Raw genomic sequence first — 25,932 nt, 5'->3', positions numbered from 1 at the left:
CGCGGGAGGTCTGATCATAAAGCAGTATAGCCAAACACTTCAAAGTGTGGTTTTATGGAAGTTCACTGAAACACAAACCTATGTTCTCTGTTTTATTAAACTCATTTTTATTTGGGTCACGATGGAAATCCGGTAAGTTATGGACCCGAAATTAAAATTCATATAATTACATTTAATGTGTTCACCCACACTGCAGAGGCACCAAATGACTATTTCTGGGAGACGTTACAGTATATAGGCCTTGTAAACCTTGCAATTAAAAAGCGTCCTCCAGTCCATTCTAAGGCACGGTTACAAAACGAGGACTTAGAATTGAAGTCCCTGCCTTTTCCCGGGGAATCCTCGGATCTCCCCAAGGCTGGTCCACACGGATGTTGGCACGAAAAGCACGTTTGCTTTGCCTGCAAATTTTACTCACTGTAATTTCATCTTAACAACTTTATGGCCGCTGTTTTATCTGTTTTGCTCCGTGTGACCCTCTAGGCTCTGACTACATCCACTCAGCACAGCCTGCTCATATGGTATCAGCACTGACGTTATACCGTCTCCGCTTTACACCCCCTCCTCCTCCGTCTCTGCCTGTCTCCGCACTGCTGGCCCGTATCTGTTGTGTGTCACGGGCAGCATCACAGCGGCAGACATTTGGAGAGAAAAACACCGACTGCGGATACAAATTGCCCGCTTCATGTTTCGCAAGGACCTAACCGGGGAACACAGAGATTTCCGCGTTATTGCGCGCTGCCGCTGAAGCTCTTTTTTTTTTGTCTTATTTGCCTTGACACCCCTCCTTATCCTGCCTGTGTGGATGGTTGACTGCAGATTTCATGGTGCTGAGCAGGCTTGTCTGATTGAAGGCTTGCGGCCAGGGGGGCATCTGTGGGGCCGCAGATAGAGAAACCTCTGTCCACTGTCCCGTCCCGTGCAGTGTAATTGTGAATGGACTGCGCTCCCTCCGTGATTTTCTGCAATCGCTCTGAGTCATTTGTGGAAGAAGATGGCGGACAGGGCTGAGATGTTTTCCCTATCCACCTTCCATTCTCTCTCGCCTCCTGGATGCAGGTAAGAGCTCGTATGTAAAGTGACAGTGAGGGGTCGATGGAGGATGCGCTGGGCTGATATGAAAAGGCGCCGTGCATGTCGGTCTGTGCTGCTTTGATGACTGCAGTAAAAACGCACATCCCCAGCCTAGGTTGTAATAGATACTGTGAATAACCTGCTCGGCCTTCTGCTGCCTCACTGCGCGCATGTAGGTGCTGCAGCTGAACATTGCTGGTTGTTTATGTTTTTGGGAGAGACGACTTGGTGAAGAGGGAATAAAAGACTCGCGTTTTAGAAATTTCTGAAAATTGCAAAGAATGGCAAATTGTAAAACATATTGCATATGACTGATCTCTAGCTGTGGCGACAGTCACCCGCTTTGCGCAATCTCTGTGTGAGGCCCACGCCCTGTTGAGTCCAACCCAGGCAAGGGCACGTTGCTGAACAATGATTTACGGAAGTCCTACTGATATTGATGTTGTGTCAAACGCCTCTAATGTGACCTCTGCGACAATCAGTATGACAAATCAGCCCCGGTTTCTTCTTGTAGAAGCATATTTGTGGGTGGGTTACTCTTGCAGAGGCAACTTATTTCACACGTAGCGTTAAATCAGTGCTCTCTACAAGGGTGTTGTTGTTTAAAATATACAGTTTAGCTTGTTATAGTGTAATTGGCGGTAAGATGAGAAACACAGAGACATCTTGTAGTAAATTTAATGAACTGTGTGAAGAGAGTGCAGTAAACCTACTTTTGATGCTGGATGTGTATTGGTAACAATGTAACATAACAAATAATAATAATGTGTTTTAACAATGTGATCAGCATAAACAGACTTGTAAGACATCACTAACAAAGGCCAGAGTTAAGTAAACCAATTGGTACCTTTTCCGAGCTTTAGACAAGAAATTTATATATATGAAATTTATATATATATATATATATTTAAAAAAAATTAAGCTTCTTACTAAATGTAAACATTCTTAAATCATAAAATGTACAATAGATAAAAAATTCATTTTGATTTTCTCCTAATTTACATAATTTGTACAGCCTGTCATGGTCCTGGATGTATTTCTTTAGTGCTATCATCAAAGAAGTTTGCAGGAATGAAAGTGTCCGGTTCACAGTCCTTTGACTTCTTGATAAGTTGCAATAATGGGGGCGTCAAGGTTGTAGTTTTTCTTAGAGTGGAGACATATTTGCAATTTCAGCTATTGCAAAAAGTGCACAGCTCTAATCTGTATAGTCAATCATTTTACATCTTTAAATTCCTGTATTCCTGCAGCATAATTTAACACAAGACTTTGGATTTGTTGATAATAGACCCCACTGGCTCTTACAGCTGATTATTTGAATTCTAACCTCATAGTTCATAAATTCATCAACAGTAAATCCTATATATTGATGTATGTACACTTCCAAAGGCCAAAGTTCTTATACTACTTGGATTATCTTTTTCCTGGAATGGTTACAAATACAAATCTGGGTGTATTTCTACTTTTCATATGATTTTCATATGTTATGATATATAACCTTCAGTGGCTGCTGTAAGGCTTTACTCTGTGTCACCAAACATAGCAGGAATAATAAAGAAAACACTGTTATTTCTAACTGGGTTGCACGACTACAACATACAGCTACTATAAAATACTAGCCCAGAGTAGCAGAGAGAAACTGGATAAACTACAACACTAAAAAGACTTTATCTGGCGTGTTTATCAGGATAACATAAACCCTGTGCTCTAATGTGCATGAAGTAAACACATTTCATTTCAACGTGCCTGCTTCTGCCTCCAACATGGCTCATATCCTACAGAGGCAATCACATTAACAAACCAGTCCTGGTAGATTTTTTATCCACAGCATGTAGTCATGTGGGATTTCAACTGCACTGCTGGATCATGTCAAATCAATAGACCAGATCGTTTGCATGACTACCGGTGACCTGTTCAGCTCACTCAGCCAAGCTCTGACCATGGTATTAATGTTTTAAATTCACAGCACTACAGCCAAATCTAACGAATCTTAATTATATTAGAGGAATCATGTGAGGAGTAGTTTATTGCATTACTCCTTTGTGGAGGCTAATTGGTTTGTTTCTGTTGTTTTCAGGTAGTTTTTTTATACATTCGAGAGGGAACAAGTGGTTTGTGTTTATTTTTGGTTGGCTCTTCACTTTTTGATTATGAAATATCAGTAAGTAGGGATGTAGAAAGAGTCTTTCTGTAAATGTCTGTGCGTTTGATTGTGTCACAGCTTTTGTGTATGTGTGTGTGTGTGTTGTCTCTTTCTCTGTGCATCTGTGTGTGACAGATTCATGAGTGAAGCCACCAGTTGTGTGATGGTGTGGTCTGGTAATCTGCCTTACATAACCCTAACACTGTTTCCAGTAGGCAACAAAATCCACGAGAGGCAGCACCTCTCTCCCTGGAGCACCAGAAATTTTTTACAGGTTACAATTTCCCCTTTGCGGATGGAAAACGTCCTCAGCTGGAAATCTAAACTTTAAAAGAAGCATATGAATATGCTTCAGTGAGCAATTGATGGGAGATTTTAATTAATTTCTGCTAATAAGAGAAAACATGGTAGCACTTTCTTCCAGGCACAGAGAGCTTTATACCTTATATATACCTTATATAAAAGTATAAAGCTCATATATAGGAGTAGAACTTCATGGTGATTAAACTTATCCAAAGCATCATCTTACAGTAATGTACATAGAAGCTGTTCCACTGAGCTGTGCTTTGTTTCTTCATCATAAATATTCCCTGCAGTGGATGAAGGCTGTTTTGGATTATTACAATGCAAAGCCTTGTCCAATGCCGGGAACCCACACCTTGAAGTTCATTGATCACATTTTGCCCAAGGGTTTGGTCGGTCTTTCTTAGACTTGCTGAGGCAGCAGTCGTACTGTGCGCAGTCATTTGTTTGTTTTTAGTTCATGAGCGTGAACTGCTCTGTTTCCAGTTGTGCTACCTTTTTAAGGATGCCATTTTTAGGCTCCAAATTTATCAAAGGTCCTATTGACTCATTATCTTTTTTGACCTTATTCACATAATACACAAGTAAATCTACACAAAGCGGAGCCTTGGTTATTTGAATGCCATTCTTATTTTTGTTCTTATTTCATCCCTGTATATAACACATTTGCGAATCACAAGTTTGGGAAAATTAATTACATTTGTTTGTCTCTAAATAAAACCTAAAACAACTGTTGTTTTTTCATTGCTAATTTTGGGAACAAAGATACAAACAGTGTATTTTTCACGGCCTAGAATTTAACCAGTAATAGAAATAGTGATTTGCTTCAACCTCTAGTTTAATATATAGAAGTTTTATGAACATTTCGTGAACATGATTATTTTATGAAGTATGCAACCCCACCTCTCCACCCCCATGAATCCCATGTTTTCCTGTTAATGTTCTACTTTTGCCTTCCAACTCTTTGAAGTCATTTGGAGAAAAACAGAGGGGGAGGGGGTAATGGTGGGTATGGTTACCATGGCGTAAGAGGCTTAAATCAAATACAAATGCATTTTAGCTTAAGCGTTCCATCCTCACTCTTTTTGCAGATTTTAGCTTCAGTCTCTTTCCCACTGTCTTACATTTTCTGTGCAACTATCACTTGCCATGCCTTCACCTGTCAGTCTTTGCAGCTTGCTATTTTTTTTCATTTAACAGCAACAAAATAATGAGTCATATTTACACATTTTCCTCGCGTCTAATGGCTTCATTAATCCAAATCCAGACCAATCTGCATGAGATCATGTGCTCACAGCAAGATGATGTATCATCAGTGCCTTTGACTCAAACATGGCATGATCTTTGCATTTGGAGCTGAGGAAGACATCACAGAGTCCTTCGTTAGCATAAATGTGTGACTCGTGCGCGTGTGTGCGTGCAAGCTTGAGTATTTGTGTGTGTGGGGGAGGGGCATGCATACATGTGTTTGTCTCTCTAATGGTGGCTGAAAAACCTGGAAAATTATCTTGCTAATGAGTCACTACCAACTACAGCATGTCCTTGGCTTTTAAAGATGATGTCACTGTGAAGCAGGTGTTCATGGTTAAAAGGCAGCTTAATCACGCCACCACTTCAACCCCCGCCACCATTACCACTGCCACCACACCCACATCTGTATCTACTCTAATATTGTTATCAGAGTGTCATCAGACTTCCTCTCAAGCTTCTATTTTTGTCCAATTTCATTCTTGGATTGTGAGCGTATACTGATATATATTTGCATATTTCCTGGCATGTAGCCTACTAAATATTCATTCAGTGTGATTAGGGTTATTTAAAAATAACTAAATACCATCTGATAGTAAAGGGTAAGTGAATTGTCAAAACACTACCACCCCATTTCATCCATTAACGAAGATATTCATGCAGCAGATATATTGATGGGCGTATCCGGAAGATTTGGGGGTTCAGTGTTTTGGCCAAGGAGACACGGCCTCCCCGTAATCTAAATTAGGACTGCCCCCAAACATTTACATCCGTAATACATTTTCAGAAAAGCTTTATTGCATGTTTGAAAGAGTGTGGAGGCTAATTCTAAAATAAATTACAGAAGTATTAAAAGTCGAAGTCAGTCTGATAACCATGCAATCTTTCATTTTTCACAAGACAAAGGAAGCTTTGAATGTGTGGATGTGGAGACATTAAATACAAAGATGACAGTTCGCAGCTTTGAGAAATTCCGTTCTGGACATGACGGTGTCAGAGATGATGGAAAATAACTGTTAGAACAAATGCGGGCTGGAGCAATTAACTGAACTGAAGCTAAATCTCACGACACAGAGACGAGATGGGAGGAAAACCTTTATGTGGCAGTCAATCTGGGTGTGCCATTGCAGCAGCATGACCAGCGTCGGCAATGGTAATTTTTTGCTGACTTGAGTTTTGGGAGGTAGGATTCTCATCTTGCTCTGAATGTCACAATGTTGAATATCTGGGGATGGATCAGATGTTGGAGACTGGTATTGTATATAGATGATTCTTGCTATGTAGCCCTGAAGCCTCAGCTTGAAGTCCTAACTATTAAGACAAACAACCGACATCAAGCGTAGTAATCGATAAACCACGCAATGTGACAGACACTGCCCGCTCGCTAAGACACTGTAAGCAGTAGTGTCAGCACTGCAGTGGTATGGCTCAGCTTACAATCTCATATGTATCCTCAAAATATAAAGCTATTTAATACAAAATGCTTTAGAAAAAGACAAAATTGTGTCTGTGTTTGGTCTTTTCTTCATCTGAGTGGAGGAGACATGAGGTCACATTTTACTGTGCAAACTGATAAGCACACCAAGAAAATGGCACCGGTAACATAGTGGATTAGGTAGCAGCAGAGGAGACAAGGAATAAGAGACTGTGAAATCTATTACAGAGATGTGTCCTGAGACAATGGAAGAAAATGAACATTTGTGGTGCTTGGCATTAAAATGTTTTTAAAATCTGTATTTATATATGCTTGTGAAAGCAAAGCAAAGATTTTAATTTCTCTTCGTCTTTTTCTTCCTTTGTATTCACCGTTTCTTCGTTGATACAGCGTTTTCATCTTACTCCTTGTCTGCCTTAGCATCTTATATCATTGGTTCATCTGTTGTGTCCATCAGTTTCACTAAAATGTCACCTAAAAATCAAACATGGGACTTTCTCCTTGTATGCTGGTGGTGACTTGCTTGCATACAGCTTCACAGATGCTGTGTGTTTCTTTTCCCATTGTGAATTCCACACCCACAAACACCTACGCTTGCAAACACAGGTTCCCTGGAGAGCTCATTAATGAGCTCCTTTCTGACGTTTGGTTGCTTATAGTACTTATTGTACATATAGTACTTATTTTTCTATTTTTGTTTAACCTTTATTTATACAGGTAATCCCACTGAGACTCAGTGTCTCTCTAACCCTAACCCTACCTGTTTCAGACAAGTAGAATTAATAGATTTTGTAATAGAATTACAAAATCGAAAGAATAAAATAGCAAAAACTGTCTAATGTTGAAACAATAGACACTTTTATTTGATGAGGACAGATGATGACAGTCATGTCACAACAACAGATCAGTCTGACTGATACTGTGATGAAAATGTATAATTTTGTGCAAAATGAGCTTTTGCCTCACAAGTTCAGTCCAGTTGTTACATTTCAGTTTCACAAATTTTAGCCTAAATAAAAGTAGTTTTTCCCACACAGACACGTGTGTTCTGTAAATGACAGCATTATCACGATACTAATTCATTTCACTCAAAAATGAAAAGTGATGATAGATACACTGTGCAGCATGACAAGTGGCAACACTGTTGATTTATTAATTGCTCTTTTACGTTTTGTGGAAGATGAGTGTGTTCCCTAGCCTACAGATAAATGCCCACCCCCAATCAAAGTCTCATCCTTGCACAAAATCTAAGTCTGACTTGTATAGCAACATTTTTTCTGACAATTTTATCAAACAATAGTCCAATATGCTTGCTTGCAATAGTTCTAGAGAAAATGTAAGATGTAAACAAGGTTTTTGAGCAGATACAAAGTTAACATCAGATTTATGTTCAGCTCAGATCTCACTATTGACATTTAGACAACTATAGCAAAACCAACTCGGCTGTTGGTCCAGCCGTACTAGATTGAATATTACTCTCTGAGGAGCACGTCTCCGAAGGGCCGCAGGGGTTGGCCATTAGGAGAGGGCTGGTAAGTGGGGGTCATACTGACAGAGCAGTACTGGCATCCATTTTGGTTCTGCTGGAGGTGCAGACAGGAGATTCGATTGCTCATATTAGCAGTAAAAAGTTGAAAAATAAACAAAAACATTGGACATTCTTACAGGCATGGGTGGGCATGCTTTCATTTGCTTTTCATTTACTTGAATTACGTAAGCAGGAGGAGGCAGCACTAATAAAAAAGCGCAGGGTTGGCAAATTGTTGCACTCTGAAGAGAGAGTGTTTGTCTGTTCAAGTTTCCTGCCTATCCATACTAATTTTATTGGGCTCCATGACACTGCATGATGTAATTCACACCTGGTTTGGGGTTTGAGGTTTCTAAACTGGCCTGGCAGCTCTGTGAGCACCAGCCAGTGTTTATCAGGAATCTGCATGAAAAAAGATGGTTTTTGTGTCCCTAATTTATTTTAAAGAAAAACAAAGTCTGAACAAAATGTTGAAAAGCGCAGACCCTTGGACACCAATCTGCCAGTAGGTCTCAGAGGTGGCAGGAGTCCAGCAGATGATGCTGACTACTGGTACAAGCTACTGTCTATTCTCTGAAAGAGAGCACACTACTCAGCTGTTCTCATCTGAACCACAAATCAAACCGCTGCTTAGCTGTCTGTATAACAAAATTAGTTCAGTGCCGCTAAAGCGCAGTAGCAATGTAAAGTAATGTAGCTGAGGCGGGATATAGCACAAATGTTTATGTTATCAAAGTTGTACCTAGACAAGAAGAAACAAAAGATTTTGCTACTCAGCAGGTTTTGAGTAATCATGTTGTCCATGAGAGGGGTCCGTCTTCCAGCTGAGATGGAAAGATTGGGATAGTCCGAGAATGCGGTCAAAAAAAATCTCATTCGATTAATCTCTGCTCAAACAAGATCAGATCACCTGGTTAGTGATTACGATACCACCAACCTACAGAATTCAAAATTACCTTCTACAATGAACAAATTATAGAACAGCCTCACACATGTTTGTACTGTTAAAATATAATATTGTGGTTTGGGTTTGACCCACGTTAACAGTGTCACATCTGAAGACTCCACTGAGGCTTCGGGTTTCATAGGGTAGGTAGAAATACAGACATTTTGCAGTGGCGGTTGAGGACTGCTGGGGATCAAATTTTCTACCTGTCTCTAATTGACATACATCTGGAATACATCTGGAGTTTATGTCTCTATGCATTGGAGAGTTTTTTGGGTTTCACTTGATTTTTAGAAGGTGAATTTTAATCAACTCCAACACTGATGCTTTGCAAAGAACATAAATGCCTGGAATTGCACTGAAAATCTAAATCCCACGTATGGACCATATGTAATCAATGGAAACCAGATGACCAACTGCCACCTTTGCTCTCGTAGGCTATATCAGCTTTAAGTCTTCCATAGGAGATTTTTACAACTAAATGTGTTCTGACAAAGTGACTGATGAAGGATGTGGCAGTGTAAAGCGTGTACTCACTGCAAGCCTGAGTGTTACAGCAGACTAAGTCCACCCACAGGTTGGCAGAGCTGGTGTCAAACAGCACCTCAAAGGACTTTGGGGGGTGTGCCAATGTTGATGTCTCCATAGTAGGTAGTCTAGGCAACATAATAATTGACAGTAGAACAGAATATAGCAAGTTAGCTAGTTACTGCTCGACGGTTGTGTGTCGTGCATAAGAATTGATTTCCTTACATCAGCGTAGTTATTGATGCACATATCTTAGTAAGGCAGCTCATCCCCTCCCCCCCCAAGGCTTGACAGCTACCGCTTATCGAGAGGAGCCCTAAGTTGATAGAAGGCAAAAGCAACATCTTCTATCACTGGCGTTGAAGCTCTTTGAGTTACAGCTATGGGTTCTTTTTTTCCAGATAAAATGATAGCAGTTTCCTTACTTAACCGTTCCTTCGGCAAGCACCACCCACACTAGGACAACAACAAGACACTTGTGATCCCTCCGTGGTACACAACGTTTCTCAATGGCTACAACTCACTTTGGAGCTGTACTGGTGCATTACCACACCAGTGTAATTGTCAAAAATTAAGCCATGTCAGTTCAGATAGGGTCACCTACTTAAAACAAACTTTATGCATAACTTCAGCATGTAATAGGTCTTCAGTACACACCACTTTTTGTAATAACATTTTAGAAACAAAGTCAAAAGCTTTATTATGAAGCACATTATAAATTTGTTTGGGATATCTTACTGGACACATGGAATTTCTGCACTTTCAGCAAAATGCTTTCTCTAATTGTTTTCAGATTATGCTTTTGCTTGTTCAGCATCATATCAAGTGAAAAAAATATGCTCTTGCTCATGTCGCGTCTCTAAAAAACAAAACGACAGAATGAAACCTATGATTATTAATTTATTTCAAGCATTTTGCTAATAGGAGCTCTCCGTACTGTTGGGACTCTTCAAGGACCACTTTAGTACCATTTTATCTGATTAAATTTACATATCAGCACCATGGTTACACTATTTGTGAAGCTGTAGTTTTCCAATAATGAAAAATAAATGTATTATGTATGAACCTCTGTATCAACAGTACTTTAAACAGCTTTACCAAAAGCTTTTGTCATTCACCTTATCCTAATTATGATAGTAATATTTGTCTACCATAATAAAAATATGTTAAGAAAACTCATTTAGGATAATCGTATTTCACTACAAACTGATTTTTCTAACATTTAGCCCATCGTTCAAATTCCTCTCCTGTTAAAAAACCCAATAACCCTTTTTAAGTCATTACACATTCAAGCTGGCAAGCAGTAAGGGGAAGCCCTGATTGCATTAACTTTTTCATGACCCCTTTTGTATTACTGTGCATCAGCCTGTCCTCTTTCAGAACCACAGACCCAATGACATTGTGTACTTTGGACCCCTATATGATTATATGATGTAAGCTCGCATTCATACGTAATATGTAGAGCGTCCTTATCTTTGCAGGAAAGCTGCAATGCAGCATTTCCTTCAACACACTGCAAGCCAGCTGCTGTAGAACTGGAAACCTGCTGTAACTAATAGAGTAAAGACGGCATAGGGTCTGCTCAAGAAAACTTGGAAAGCCATGGCTCATTACAGAGATACACTTCCCTGCTGTAAATGAAAGTTTAGAAATCTTGGTGTAAGAGATAGCAGCGAGTAACGCTTCTGAGTCTTTCTGAGGCATTCAAAGCTCACATTTTTTACAATCATTCCCAGCTAACAGAATTTAAAATATTGACACTGAATTTGGGTGTTTTAGGTACTGCCACTGTCACTCACTTGATTCAGTGAATGCGCCAGACCTTGTTAGTATGAGATATTATATAATTAGAGATGATAGCGGGTGTTTGTGTGGTTGCTTTTGTTCAGCATATGAGCTTGAGATGCAGACAGAGCCTGACAGCCTATGAGTTAGAGCAGGTTTCCCCTTGATCAGTGTGTGAGCATGAATCAAAAAGAAATTCCCTTTTGGACCGTTCACTGATGGAAAAGACATATTGCAGGTATCAGTATTCTTTTTCAGAATTTGCAGTGAATATACCCTCTCTTGTGTATTCCCAGGCCAGCCCACGACATCAGCCTGGAGGAGTTTGATGATGAAGATCTCTCTGAAATCACAGATGACTGTGGGATTGGACTCAACTATGATTCTGACCCATATGAGAAGGTGAGATTCTTTTGTTTTCTCTTTTTTAATAGTGTGTTCTATTTTCTCTGAAGACATTTAAGGATATGTTTCATTTGCTGTGCTTCGTGACACAGAAATAATTCTTTAGATTGCCACATGTGGCTGGAATAAACATGTTTACAGTCTGTTAAAAAAGACGTTTTTGGTCATCAGTGTTAGTGGTGTTGATGCCTTTTGGAGCATTTTTACATTTATTTTTATTATCTGCTAAATAAAATGTTTGTAGTGTCATAAAGGACATCAAACAGGTATTTTACTAGTCACTTGGAAATAATTAACTGTTATTTCTATGCGTGTCAATGACTGGTTCACGGTCAATGAATCATGCTAACAAAACAGCATTAACTGATAACTTCACCCTATTCTCTAAATATGGTCATGTTAGCTTACAAAGCCAATAAACAGTGAGCGATATCACTGTTGATATATTCACTTTTGCATATACAAGTTAAGCAGAGCAAGTCTTATCCCTTTTTTCAAATGGCCATTTTAGGACATTCAAGGAAAGTTATGTGCATGTACATATGTGCTAGATCTGCAAAATAATTAATGTAATGAAATATTACATGAAGAGACAATTAGGGACTGTTTATCCTAGTTGATTAATGCTAACATGAAGCTGAGAGCAGCAGAAAAATGACATGACAAAAATATAATTTTATGAGAATCAAGGGTGGAAACTTCGTTTGTATAGGGATTAAATGTTCAGAACAGCTTATTTGGATCTGTTATTTAAGCATCTCTATACCTTCAGAATTGTATGTAAAGGAAGCCTTCCTCACCAGAATTGCAGTCATTACAGTAAGATAGCTATAATACACAAGGAAGAAAATGATAGCTCCAACAGCTTTGTTTCACTAGAAGAGTGAGTCACTCTCTACATTCTGCACTTATCGTCAAACAAATTGCATACATACTGGTTCTGAACTACTTTCATCATATAATAGAAATTCAAAGCAGGGGTTCCCATAAGGATCACATTCAAGCGACTGTGCTGAAGTATAAGCAAATAATTGAGTCATTAGCTGTATCATCCGACATGTCAGAACGGCTTAGGCTTTAATTACACCATTTCTAAGAACTAATCTTATACCACCAGCCTCTATATTTTCCTCTGTCCATCCTGTGGGATATAAATGTTTTATGCTGGTGGCGTTGAGCCATGGCTGCAGCAGAGGGTGGGTGACCCAGTGCAGTTTGCTGCTATGCAGAGACAACCTCCTTTCCTCTGTCTTTTCCTCCCTCCCAAGTGTCTTTCCCTCCCTCCCTACGCAGTGTTGCTTAGAGACGGAGCTCACATTCTCTCCTCATTCTCTGCCCCTTTTCCCCTTAAAGCCTCCCTCTCTGTATTTTCTTTCTTCCCTGCCGAGGTGCCTGGGAATGAGGATTTAGCTCCGGGATGGTTGGTTTTGAGGGTTAAGCTCCTGGCATAAATCTGTGCTAGATTTTGCTCTTTCTACTTTAATCCACCAACAAAACACATTATGTGAAGAGTTGGCAAAGCTGTTCTGTAAGAGAGGTGTCTTTGCATAACATCTAAGAAGACCTCCAGAGAAGGAGACTTCAGAGAGTGGATTTTACTCAAAGATGTCATAGATACACACACGCACGCGCATTCACACATGCACACACAAAGGTTTGTTTACTTGGTGCCACTCACTTCCAGGTCTTTACCTGGCAGTCTTTACTGTAAGGTAAAGACCCTACAGTATTCGGGAGAAAACCTCAACAGCCAAGCAATCCCATATGAAAAAGCACTTTGCAACATGACAAAAAACCCCTTAATTTTAACAGGAGGAAACCTCTATCAGAATTCTTTAACAGGGAGCCAATGAAGATAAGCCAGTATGGGAAAAATGTGATGTTGCTTTCTTGTCCCTGCTGCTGCTCTCACTGCAGCATTTTAAATTAACTGGAAGCTCTTTAGGTTAACTTTTAGGACAATCCAATAATGATCAATTTAGTAGTCCAGCATAAAAGGGATGAAATCCATAAACTAGTTTTGAATTTCAATTTTAGAAATGTTGGAAATTATAAAGAGAAAGCAGTCCTACATAACGTTTTATATCAGAATCAGAATCAGAATCAGAATCAGAATACTTTATTGATCCCTGGGGGAAATTATTTTTTGTTACAGTGCTCCATTTTAAACCAACATTAAGACAAGACAGACAATACGCTAACTAAGAATAGTACAATATATACATATATATACATACATACATACATAAGTCACTTATAAATAAATATTTGGAGAAGAAACATGGGCATTGAAGGACATATCCTGGTTAAAAATGACTCCCAAGTTCCTCACAATGTTACTTTAGGCCAAGGTAATGCCATCCAGAGTAAGTATCTGGTTAGACACAATGCTGATTGTCCTGATTTTTAGGGCCAAATATAATAAGTTCAGTTTTATTTAAATTTAGGAGAAGAAAATTACAGGACATCCAGGCCTTTATTTCTTTTCTATAGTTTAAGCAACTAATTTATGTCATCTGGCTCTCATTGTTAAATATAACTGGGTAACATCTGTATGCAGTATTTTCTAGTAATATTAGATAATAAAGCAAGCATAATGAAAAAGGTATTGATCCCAGTACAGAACCCTGTGGAACCCCATGGCTAACTTTCATGTGTGAAGAACACTCCCCATTTCCATGAACAAATTGGAATCTATGAGATAGATGCAATCCAAACCATTGCAGTGCATTTCCTTTAATACCAACAGTGTGTTCTAGTCCCTGTATTAAAATATTAGATATGACCACAAGTACTGAATCCTACACTGAGGTCTAACAGGACATGTATGGAGATGTGTTCACTGTCAGAAGCCATGAGAAGATCATTTATAACCTTCTCTAGTGCTGCTTCTGTGCTATGGTGAACCCTAAATCCAAGGTGAAACTCTTCATTCTTCTGTAGATGATCACGACTTAGTAGTTTTGAAGCTACTGTACTTACTGATATGTCATTCATGAAGTCATTACTAGATAAACCCAAAGAAGTTGATTCTATTCATCTGGACGTAGCGTTTTTAGTGGGAAAAACATTTCGTCTGCTACACGTCAGGACAATATGCAATAATGATTAAAACTGCTCATTTACAGTTTAAGAAAAGACAATTGAGTATAATAATAAACAAATAAATAAAATAGAGGTGGTTATTTTATCTACATTAATGTTAAAATCTCCTATATTAACAATTTTTTTTGATCTGTGCACTAAATCAGATAAAAAGTCTGAGAAATCTGATACAGACTCTGAATAAGGGCCAGGTGGATGATAGATAACAGCTAAAATTGATCTTTTTTTGCGTGTTTTCCAAAGCAGTGCTAATAGTTTTCAAATGAATAATAAGTGTCTGGGTCTTTGGTTTATTGTTAGGCTACAACAAAGTCTGCTGCCATTCCTCCACCTCGGCCTGTGCTTTGAGGATTCTGACAGTATGACTTTTGGTTGTGCTGACTCATTTAAATTAACGTATTCATCCTGGTGTAATCAGGTTTTCGGAAGGTGGTGTAGGTATTTAATAATTTACTACCATGAACTAGAGAGACCTAATGTTTAACAGTTCACACATTTTACATTTGGTACAGTTGAAACAATATTTTGTTTTCTTTGTAATTTTTTCAGCATTAAAATATTTTCAGCTGGTATTTTGTTTATTGAGGTCATGATGAGGTCATGACATTCTGTTGGAATAATAATTATAGTCTCTGTTAAGTTAAGCTGCTGAGTGTGTGGGTCGATTGTAAGTACGTGATAATTACATTTGGGAGTATACCTAAAAATGGTTTGGATCTTGAGGACATCAGATGCAAAACAGCAGAAGCCCTGACTGCTCAGTTCACAAACAAGAAAGCACAGGCCAGAGACAGTGTCGGTCCTCGTTATGTTACATCACTGCCCAAAGGAAGTAATCTTGCTGACATAGGATAGATTGGACACACACCCAGTTGCCCTTTGAGTGTTTGTGTATGTGTAGATAACAAAGAAAGAAGGGCAAGAGAGAGAATTTCATGCACATCGTGCTTCACATGGTGTTTGATTCTGCCTGCATCAGTAGGGTGTATGACAGTTTGGCAGCTCCTCATCAGCAGAAACATCAGTCTCTTCCTCATGCACCACACTGTGCTGATGAAGAAAGAAGCTTTTGGTTTTGATGTCAGCACGATTTGCTCATATTGGGCAGCACGTCTTTGATGTTTAGGACGAACAGCCAATCTGAACAGTGAGATTATCCTGCGGCCCCAATCCCCCACTCTGATTAATTCTAATTTGCTATGGTGTTCAAGTCTTAATCTGCAGAACACTTTGAGTTTGTGGTAGGCACACACACACGTGACCAAATCAACGAGACACATGTGATTTCTGATCGAGGAAGCAGTTATTCGCAACCAGATGTCAAAATTCTACAGCGCTTTTGGCCCTAGTTGTCTGTTTCCACAATCTTTAATGTCACTATTGGTTCACTTTGATGGTATTCTTTCAAGCTTTCAAACAAGAGCGACCACAATCCCAAGCCTTTTATTTGTGTATCACCCAAACAAACACACAACTCTTTTCTGCCTCGCGTTGTTCCTGACTCTTGACTTTCTGTCCTTCTAATAGCATCTCTGCCTCTCCAGAGCCCCTGATTGAATGGCATGAGCACATGCATAATTCAGTATGTGACAGAGCAGGGGTGCCTGTGTCTCAGCTGTGATGCAACTCTGATTTTAAAATGTGGAAATATAAATGATACACTGAAAGATGGAGTCCATCATGTGTCATACACTTTTACATGCACCCACATACAGACAGATAAAATTAGATAGACAGACAGACAGCCTGTACATACTTATAGTTATAGCATATTCATTGCATACCTTCATACCGTGTACATTGTAACATACCCATAATAGACCCATATTTTGTACCCTTATACCTATAACAGACCCATTTCTGTAATATATCTATATTATGGCTAAAGCACTTTCTGGATGGATGCAAACTGTATTTCGTTGCCTTGTACTTGTGACATGTGCAATGACAATAAAGTTGAATTCTATTCTATTCTATTCTAGATAGGAGAAATGGCTTTTTCTATACTTTTACAGTTGTGCCTGTGGAAAAGAAATGTCTTTTTATACTTTAAAGGAATGTATAGATAAAAAGAGACACTTCTAAATACATAATTCATCCCAAAACCAAATGAAAATTTATTCTGGGCAAAGAATAAAGGTTCAGCATGCCCTAAACATTTAGGGAGCTAGTGTTAATTATCTTAGATTTGTATCAGATACATGCCTTCTATAGGTTGCTGATGACCTCTTAATTTTCCACACCTCTATAATGGCGACTCTATAATGATAACTTACTCTTATAGTTTCTGCTGTCATTAGTCATGATAGTGCACAGCTCCATGAAACCCAAAGCTTCCTTTCACTCCACTGGGGAATTAGTTTAAAATGGAGCTGCCATCTTACTGATCTTCTGATATGCAGCACCAGCAGAATCAGTAGATAGAGTTAGCCATGCTGAACAAGGCTCTCGTCTCTTAATTAGAGATCAAAAAGCTTATTTTCTCCAACTATTTTTTTTGTAACCGCTATGTTTCTTTGGTAACTGCTATGTAAGAACAGAGCTGTTTAACATGACTATGAATGAGGGCATGCTTGCTCAAGTCTGCTGAGTGACAGGGGAGGGACAGTCAAAGGGTGAGTGGGGATGGCCTTGGGAGCTGAAGACCATGGAGATTGAATGCCGCCAACGTACAACTCTTATTTATAGTTTTTCTTTTTTTCTCTACCTGCCTGTCTGTCAGGTGGCCTTGTCTCCTGACAGCAGGAAGTATTTTCCCTGGCAGATGTGACATTTTCACAGCTCACTGATGAATCTGTAGATTTTTACACACTCATGGAGTTATAGGTCACATATCCTCAGTGATGGATAGTAATGGTTCAGTGTTTGCTGCAAACATTTGATTGCATCTTAATAGATCACTCATGCAAAAATAGATATGTTAATTAGATGTTGATATGCAATATCACGTGTACTTGATGGGTATAGACTGAGTGTGCGTTTCAGTCGCTGTGGCACAAAGTGGCTGCATCCAGCATCAGCAGAACTGTAAGCGGTAGATGGATGAGAGAGTGAGCTTTGATTCCTCCATTAAACAGACTGCACTGAGAGGTGGAGAAACTGCTGTGCTGTCCAAAATAAACAAGCAGGCAAATCAATCCTTGGAACTCCATTATAAAATTCAAAGCAGGGGAGAGAAGATTAAAACAAAACAAAAAAACCCCCAAAAAAACCCCCACAAATATTTGGTGGAGTGATCATGCTCTTTTTTAAAAACTTGCATGAGTGTTGGTTTTTTTACTCAGTTGTTCTAGTTCCTTAGGGAAATATTTTGTAGAGATGATTGTAGTTGAGCAGCCTCGAGTCCTACTTGAGGCATTTATATTATTTAAAAAATACTTAAAATATGTTAAAATGTATGTTCATACGACAGCCCTTCGAGAATTAGTCTCATAGTTTAGTAGTTAAGCCTGTATTATTACCTTTGCTCCATCAGTACATATTGGAACGTATAGCAAAACACACAAGCAGGCCAATGAATGTGTAGCCTATGAAACCTGAAAGTCATTTACTACATTGGTTTCCGGTAAACTAGCTGAAACCTGAGACGCGTCTGATTGATCCACTTTCATGTCAGCGGCCCCCACCCCTCCTTATCCTTAATCATTGCATTACGTCTCCGCTTTGTTCTTTGAGCAGTTCATCGACTTTACTGGTCTGCTGTTTGACTTTCTGAAAATGTTTTGCATTGTGACTTTGTACAGTTGTGGTCAAATGTTTATCATGTGCCTTAATGTCATTAATTTTAGGCTTTTAGTGATTTATTTGAGCTGTTCCTTTTCCAGGGTGGAATAACTGTGCAGAATATGTCTTTAATGACTTAGAAAAAAGAACTGTGTGAAAAAATTTGAATTTATTTTGGAAAAAAGTATAAAAAGTGTACATACACACCCACTATATGGTTAAATATCTCAGTAGCCATCAATAATCTTCTGGAATGCTGTAGAATCATCTGTTCACACAGGAAAAAGAAATCAAAGAAAATCATTAAAAGCATTTATGCAAAAACTGGTCTGAAGACTCAAAAATAAGATTGAAACATATTGTAAAGCTTATCTGTTGTGCTCCTTTACAGCTCTAGCACATTTATATTCTCTTTGTTTCAAATCACCCCATTAGACAAACCCTTAATCCAGGTCTAAAATAATTATTTTGAGTTCTCATCATTAAAAAAAACAAACTTATATTCTAAAAGGTAAGCCCAACAATGTCAGCTGACATTTCAACTTTGGATTATGAGTGAAGATTTAGCCTTAATTATGGACTTTTTTTTTTTTTTGCATGCTTTGCAAGCTATAGTTTTTATGTATACAAAACTGTAATAATTCTTTATAAAATGATTTTTCTTTGTTGTATTATTATATTTAAAAAAATCATAAAATACTCTATAATGTTTTTAAAAAATGCTGTACAAAACATTGTTGAGGGCCACACTTAACTTCTTTGGTTTATGTACAAACACACATTCATGTATTCATGAGTGTGCATGGGAGCTGATCACTGCTGGTGTTGGTATATGTTTAGTTCTCTTTCCTTGATATTGCTCCTCTAATTTTACTGATTTCTCAGACAGGCCTGTTCTCCTCCTTGTTTCTTTTCTGTTGTCAGAACAGCTGATGCTTTAATAATATCGCTGATAATAAAGATGTGGATCACTCTCTCTCTCTGTGTGTCTCAGGACTCCCTTATTCTGGAGAAGAATGACATACACCACCCAGTCTGCTCCTTTCAGGACGACTTTCAAGAGTTTGAGATGATTGATGATGAAGATGAAGATGAAGAGGAGGAAGAGGAAGAGGATGAAGAGGTTGATCCTGATGCACCTCCCTCCCCCTCAGCCTCCCCTCCTCCTTCTCCTACTCTTGGCACCATAAAGAGCAGACCCACCACACTGAACCTAACCACTGCTGTGTCGCAGGTAAGCATACTGAGGCTCTGATTCCAAACACATTACATCAACAAACTGTTTGACATGTGTTTTGAAATAGTTGTTTGCAATTTATCACTAACAATAGTGTTTGTCTCTCTGCCATCTTTAGGATTCACTGAACAACAATAGCAGTCTATCCCCAAAGAAAGGAAGCTGGCAGGACTCTTTGCGCAACCCAGCCTCACAGGGTTAGAACATCATTAGTTATTTATTTGAAAAAAAAAATGCTGTGACTTTATACTGTATGTTTTCTTCTATATTTTTATTTGGCTTTCTATTTCACAAAACAAATATATTCTTTGTATAAGCTTTAAAATGTATAACTAATATTAAATAATAGGCTAATCTATTAATCCTATAGAAAGACCATCCTACTGGATTTTAATGCTATTTTTGTTTAGTAATTGTTCCACATGATAATTCTATTCAGATACTATTATGAACTGTATAACACACAGGGGATAAAAATCTATTGTACCTCCAGGTCGTCTGTCTCCAACCCACTCATGTCTGGAGGATGGTAGCCATGTGACAGGCCAGTGCCCAGCCTCTCCAATATCCCAGGTCCCAGGATCCCAGAGCAAAGGTACTCCACTAAATCAGACAGGGGAGGGCGGAAACCCCCAGTCTCCTCATAGGCCCCTCCTCTGCGACATGGAGGGCAACAGGCGAGAGAGGCCCGAATACGGTAACAAGAAGGCCAGCTCAGCAAGCTTAGATCATCTCATTGATCACTGCTATTTAGTGCTGTATTGTGATGTGAATTTGACTTCAGTGATGCACAAGAGCAGCAAAAATCTCGTATGCTGATTCTCATGAACCAAATCATATTTTTTTAATACTTATATATATATATATATATATATATATATATATATATATATATATATATATATATATATATATATATATATATATATATATATATATGTATATATATATATTTATGGTTTTGACAATGAAACTTTTGCTGGACTTGTTCATGCTGCTTTCCATTTTCAGCTCATTGTGGATTTCTTTACATTGACAATCATTGTTTTTTTTTGCTTTATTCTCATCTGCTCTCATTAATTGTAAACTCTTCTCACATGTCAGCTTATTTCATTATGCAATCTCACCATAATTAACTTCAAAATCACGTACCAGCCTCTAATCTCTGTTTTTTTTTTTCACCTGTCATCATAGGCTCGTTTGGTCAACATAAGTCTCACCCATGTTCTCGTGATGCTACTGATCCAAAGGCTGATCCCTCAGTACAGACAACCAGAGCACCCTCCCTAGATGAGCATTCCCAGTGTTCGGACACAGAGGTGGACCACGATCTCAACAGCGACCACAACCACAAGCACTCAAACCGGCGTGCTACTGATACCTACACCATCACCAGTGAGTCAGGTATGGAGCCAGAGAATGACCTAGATCCAGATGGAACCAGCCGCTGCTTGTCATCCACCGCACCCATTGGAGCTAACGATGGTGCAGATACACCCCTGTCTGACGAGGAGCTGGAGAAGGACTTTGACGTAGAGTTTATGTGTAAGGAGGCCTACGATATGGTTTGTAAGGAGAATCACTCATCATATGTGGAGTTCCCCTCCATTGAACCCTCTGAGCTAGCTTCCTTCTCTAGTTATGTTTCATCTAGCCGCTCAGAAAATATCGACCAGTCCAACAGTTCAGATGCTCAAGAAGCGTCTAATGTGGAGGCAGCAGCTAACGACTCCACCTCTCCATCCTCAGACCCAGGAATAGCAGATATGAACCAACGGGGTTATGTGACTTCAGACCAGGACAAAGACCTCAGCTCTCCAGGCTCTGATTCTGACATTGAAGGGGAGCTGGAAGCAGCATTTGCTTGTGGTGGTCCCGTTGTCTCCAACATGATCTCATCAATCTCAGAGACAGAGCTGGACTTGACCAGTGATGAAAGTAGTAGTGGACGCTCATCTCACCTTACCAACTCCATCGAGGAGGCCAGTTCACCTACGTCAGATCAGGAACTGGATCCAGACACAGAGTTGGAGCAGGACAGTGGAATTGTTGGTCTGAAAACATCTCTACTTCTAGGTCAGCCAGATCCAATCAAAGAAGGCTCTCCTCTACCCTCTCCATCCCCACTACCCTCACCCACAATTGCTACACCATCTCCCATTGATTCACCCATCTTACCCCATGAGGCCTACGATGATGGTCAAGCTCTTACAGGGCTGCAGAATGTGTATGAAGACCTGCCCTGTGAGCACCAAGCTGACCCAGATGAGACTCTTCCTCCAGCTCAATGCAGTGAGGATAGTCTCTCCAGACAGATGGTGCTGCAGATAGAACCAGATCACAGCCTAGAGAGCTTCAAACGCTCCTTCTACCTGCCAGTGGGGCCCAGGCTAATGCCAAGCTCAGATGATTATGATGGAAGTGAAGGAGAGTCTGAATCTGAAAGCGAAGATGACCTGAGTGAGAACTCGGACTCTCCATGGCTGCTTAGCAATTTGGTCAACAGGATGATTTCGGAGGGCTCCTACCCAATCAGCTGTCCTGAGGAGTGTTTCAAGAGGAAAGTGTCTGTGTCTGATACCATCTCACCATCCTCCGACATTGGAGATGGAGATGGCTTCAATGATGAGGACCAAGCTAAGAAAGTTGGAATGAATGGATCACAGGAAAGAGACAAAGAAAGTGAAGAATCAAGAAGTATTGACATGCAGTCTTCAAAAGGAGCAACAGTGATAAATTCTCATCTCTATATGAGCAATCCAACCGCTGATACCATAACCCCACTGATTTTAGAGCGTTGTGCAAACAGCTCTTTGCATACTACTAAAGACTGTGACAAGAACTTTGTAGATAAACCATCTAAGAATGCGATGAGACAAGAAGATGATCCTGAGCCCAATAACGACTTGATGATGTTGGAGGGGAGGAAAGATCTCGACTCACCCAGCCTTAGTGAGAGTGTGATCAGCGACAAAGATGAAGGACGAGAAACGGAGCCCAAGCCAACGAGCCGTTCCTCAGCCTCCCTCGAGCGTATCACAGAAGTCAAACACAGCCTGACACTCGACATACCCAGTGCTCAGACTAACCGATGCTTCAGCCTCACTTATTCCACAGACAATGATGAAGAAGAGGACGATGCAGACTCTTATCCATTCCTAGGTGGCTTAAGGAAGCAGTCCCGTAGAGGTAGCGACTTAGAGCTGGACAGTTCACCACCCATTGATTCCAGCGTGCAGAATCATCCCTTACCTGATCATGACCTCCCACTGTGTGAGAAAGACCTGGCTCTGAGGCAGTCAAATGAAGACGATGGACTGGCCTATGACTCCATGAAGTACACACTAGTGGTGGATGAGAATACTACACTGGAATTGGTCAGCCTTAAAAGGTATGATCTGATAATATGTTTGAAAGCCAGTAAATTGAGTGTTTACTGAGTCTGACACAAAAATCTGTCCTTTAGTTATGAAATTGGAACAATTTTCCTTATTGTGCACCTTATATTAACATGAACTTGCATTACAAATGTTTATTACGCCTTAAATTGGGATTCAACTTGCCTTCTCAGGTGCACTTCTGTTCTGAGTGATGACAGTGAGCTTTCAACTCTTTGCGATGAGGAGCCTTTGGGGACTGCTAACGTGGACTATGGTCATGATGAGGAGGAGGAAGTGAGGCCAGAGCTTCTGAGCTCTTCTGAAGACTCTTCTCCCGAAGCTGACCTCCCTTTCTCCAAGAAATTTCTCAATGTGTTTGTCAACAGCACCTCCCGCTCGTCCAGTAAGTCATAAGCAATTCTGTTCTCTTATTTTAAGAAAGTGTTCATTCTTATCTCTTCCCGAGAGGTAAAAGAGAAGATCGAGACTGCTTTAAAATATTACCCCTAAAAATGAGATGATGCTCCGGTGGGTGTCATCTTACATTAAGGATAAGAAAAGGGGGGAGGTTGGGGGGACAGTTGGCCTGGCTCTGTCCAAAAATCCTGACTCCTTCAGCATTATTTCTAAAATTATCCACTCACAGCCTGCCCTTAGAATGAATAATGTATTAGAGTTCAACTCATCACTGTCAAAATGATATACTAAGATGTGATCTAAATATGGCAGGGTGCCCACACACGACTGATGGGAGGGCTCTACCAGAACATCATCAGGCAGACCTCTTGTCTCAAGATTTATATCTCTAATAAAGGGTGATTTGCATAATAAAAAAGCTCATTATAACAGCCCCATTTTCATTGCATTTTTGATATAATCCATTACCCTTCATTTAGAGCTCACCTTACAGATTTGCATAATAAATGTTCCTCAACAAACAACAGGTTACAGAAAAAACAACATTTTTTTTTAAAATAATCTCAGTCATATCTGTTTCCCATGCAGGCACAGAATCCTTTGGACTTTTCTCTTGTACCATCAATGGAGAAGAGAGGGACCAGACACACAGAGCAGTCTACAGGTAAAACAAACTCAAGCCTGAAATTAGCACCACTGAAGGAACAATGGGCTGGGAGGTCAACCTCCCAATGGGCTGACCTCCCAGCCCATTGTTCCTTCAGTGGTGATAGTTTGAATCATTATGCAAATGTACTGTTTATAAGATTGGGGAAACCAAGCAGTCAGCTGAGACTGAAGAAATCACGTGAGTGACGAAACGTTTCTCCCACTGAAAACGTGTCCAGATGAACAGAAACAACTTTTGGGCAACACTAATTATTTTGGGGAGGAAGACAAAGACATCACATGCGTCTCTTTGCCAACCATAAAGACAACGACAAGAAGAGAAAAGGCAAACAGTGCCTCGGTATTACACAGTACATGTTGTGTACAAATAATTTCACTTTTTTTAACCATAGGTCTCATTCAAAATACCCCATATTTACAACTCTTTGCCTTCCTCTACCCACCCTATTATTTTTCTTTCCCAGCTTTTTCATCAAAGCCTCCCACAGGGAGTCACCTAAAACCCATAAAAGATCAAAATAACTCAGGTTTATAGGAGCAGGAACATCATGTAAGGAAACATCTTTTTACAAAGGCAGTTTCCTTTTTTTTCCTTGACTTCTCTGCTGCCCTCTGCAGGTTCATTCCTAGGCATGCAGATGAGCTGGAGCTGGATGTGGATGATCCCTTATACGTGGAGGAAGAAGAGGACGACTACTGGTACAGAGGCTATAACATGCGGACAGGGGAGAGGGGCATCTTCCCTGCCTTCTATGCTCATGAGGTTATAGGTCAATCCAAAGAGCTGCTGGGTGAGTGCAAGAATACAGCGGCTTATTTCTTTTTGCTTTTTTATTCGAAACACACAGAACGATCACATTTTCTATGCATATTACACTCCGTAGGAATGAAAAGGAATCCAGCGTGGATTGAAACTTTCAGCGTGCAGTTTTTGGGGTCTGTTGAGGTACCTTATCACCAAGGCAACGGCATTCTCTGTGCTGCTATGCAGAAGGTAAGAAAAGCACATTTACACTTTTACTATTATGGATTGTTTACTATGGGCAGGATACAAATGTGGTTTCTCTCTGTGTTAGATTGCAATATCGAGAAAACGGACGGTACATGTGCGACCTCCCTCTCTATGTGAGCTGGAGATTAGCTTGCAAGGAGTCAAACTGATTATGAGCCTGGAGGATGAATATGAATCCCTTGATGAGGTATAAGACAAATAAACATAAATGACATGATTACTCAGGTAATCGATTGTCCCTCTGCTTTGGGATTATGTTGCACTGCTTCATCAGTGACTGAACTCTACTTTTTTTTCTGTCTCTGTCTATATTTAGTATGACAGATGTAGTCACTTCTTCCAGATGAAGAACATCTCATTCTGTGGATGCCATCCGAGGAACAATTGGTAATCAAACATCCATCTTCTGCCCATCCTGCTACCACCGTACAGTGTAACATCCGACTGATTGCATCACACTGTTTTGTTCTCTCTGCAGCTACTTTGGCTTCATCACTAAGCACCCAATGCTGAACAGATTTGCTTGCCATGTGTTTGTGTCCCAGGAGTCAATGCGACCTGTAGCAGAATGTGTCGGGTATGTCCATTTCCACACCCGCTGAGGGCCGTAGCTACAAAAATAAAAAAAAGAAAGAAAGGAAAAAAAGAACTCAAAAAGTAAAAAAAAAAAAATCTATTTGTTATGTATTTTAACTAAAAAAACAAATACATTAAAAAAATAAAATTTTATATTACAGTAGAAGCCACGGTGCTTAATTTGACATATTTAAGTAATAAAAATGACTATTCAGCTACTACTTGCACATATCTTTGCTGGAATCTGATCTCAAAGTCTGGATTAAAGTGCATTTTATTACAAATTTCTTTTGCAGAATGCTTGACAGCAATCCAGTTTGGGGGTTTTTTGTTATTTGCACACTAGCCATATGTGTGTGTACCTGTATAAGGTTAAATGGCAGCAGAATTACTCATGTATTATTCAGCCACAATGTGT

The 25,932-nt window shown here is 39.7% G+C and overlaps 2 protein-coding genes across 3 annotated transcripts in view; one reads left to right on the top strand and one right to left on the bottom strand.

Annotated features, from left to right (window-relative positions):
• The first annotated feature begins 231 nt into the window (after positions 1 to 231).
• mapk8ip2 (mitogen-activated protein kinase 8 interacting protein 2) overlaps positions 232 to 25,932 on the top strand; it is a 28,371-nt gene continuing 2,670 nt past the window's right edge. Inside the window, exons 1-13 of one of the 2 annotated variants that reach the window (XM_082540319.1) lie at positions 232 to 1,059; positions 11,287 to 11,392; positions 19,218 to 19,457; positions 19,579 to 19,657; positions 19,954 to 20,157; positions 20,655 to 22,851; positions 23,032 to 23,243; positions 23,846 to 23,921; positions 24,545 to 24,717; positions 24,811 to 24,920; positions 25,003 to 25,125; positions 25,255 to 25,325; positions 25,417 to 25,515. In XM_082540319.1, coding sequence (XP_082396445.1) covers positions 995 to 1,059; positions 11,287 to 11,392; positions 19,218 to 19,457; positions 19,579 to 19,657; positions 19,954 to 20,157; positions 20,655 to 22,851; positions 23,032 to 23,243; positions 23,846 to 23,921; positions 24,545 to 24,717; positions 24,811 to 24,920; positions 25,003 to 25,125; positions 25,255 to 25,325; positions 25,417 to 25,515 — 3,755 coding nt within the window. In that variant the 5' untranslated portion in view covers positions 232 to 994. The remainder of the gene's footprint in view (positions 1,060 to 11,286; positions 11,393 to 19,217; positions 19,458 to 19,578; positions 19,658 to 19,953; positions 20,158 to 20,654; positions 22,852 to 23,031; positions 23,244 to 23,845; positions 23,922 to 24,544; positions 24,718 to 24,810; positions 24,921 to 25,002; positions 25,126 to 25,254; positions 25,326 to 25,416; positions 25,516 to 25,932) is intronic. The other variant, XM_082540320.1, reaches the window with a different exon arrangement.
• LOC309711538 (gastricsin-like) lies at positions 7,676 to 9,454 on the bottom strand (the record flags this gene model as incomplete). The annotated part of the gene is given in 5 exon segments (XM_082541919.1): positions 7,676 to 7,786; positions 8,771 to 8,889; positions 9,215 to 9,299; positions 9,301 to 9,333; positions 9,431 to 9,454. Coding segments are annotated over 5 exon segments (372 nt in total).

Source organism: Aulonocara stuartgranti (assembly GCF_965226115.1).
Source record: "Aulonocara stuartgranti genome assembly, chromosome: 7".
Lineage (NCBI taxonomy): Eukaryota > Metazoa > Chordata > Actinopteri > Cichliformes > Cichlidae > Aulonocara > Aulonocara stuartgranti.
This window is presented reverse-complemented; position numbering and strand designations above follow the sequence as displayed.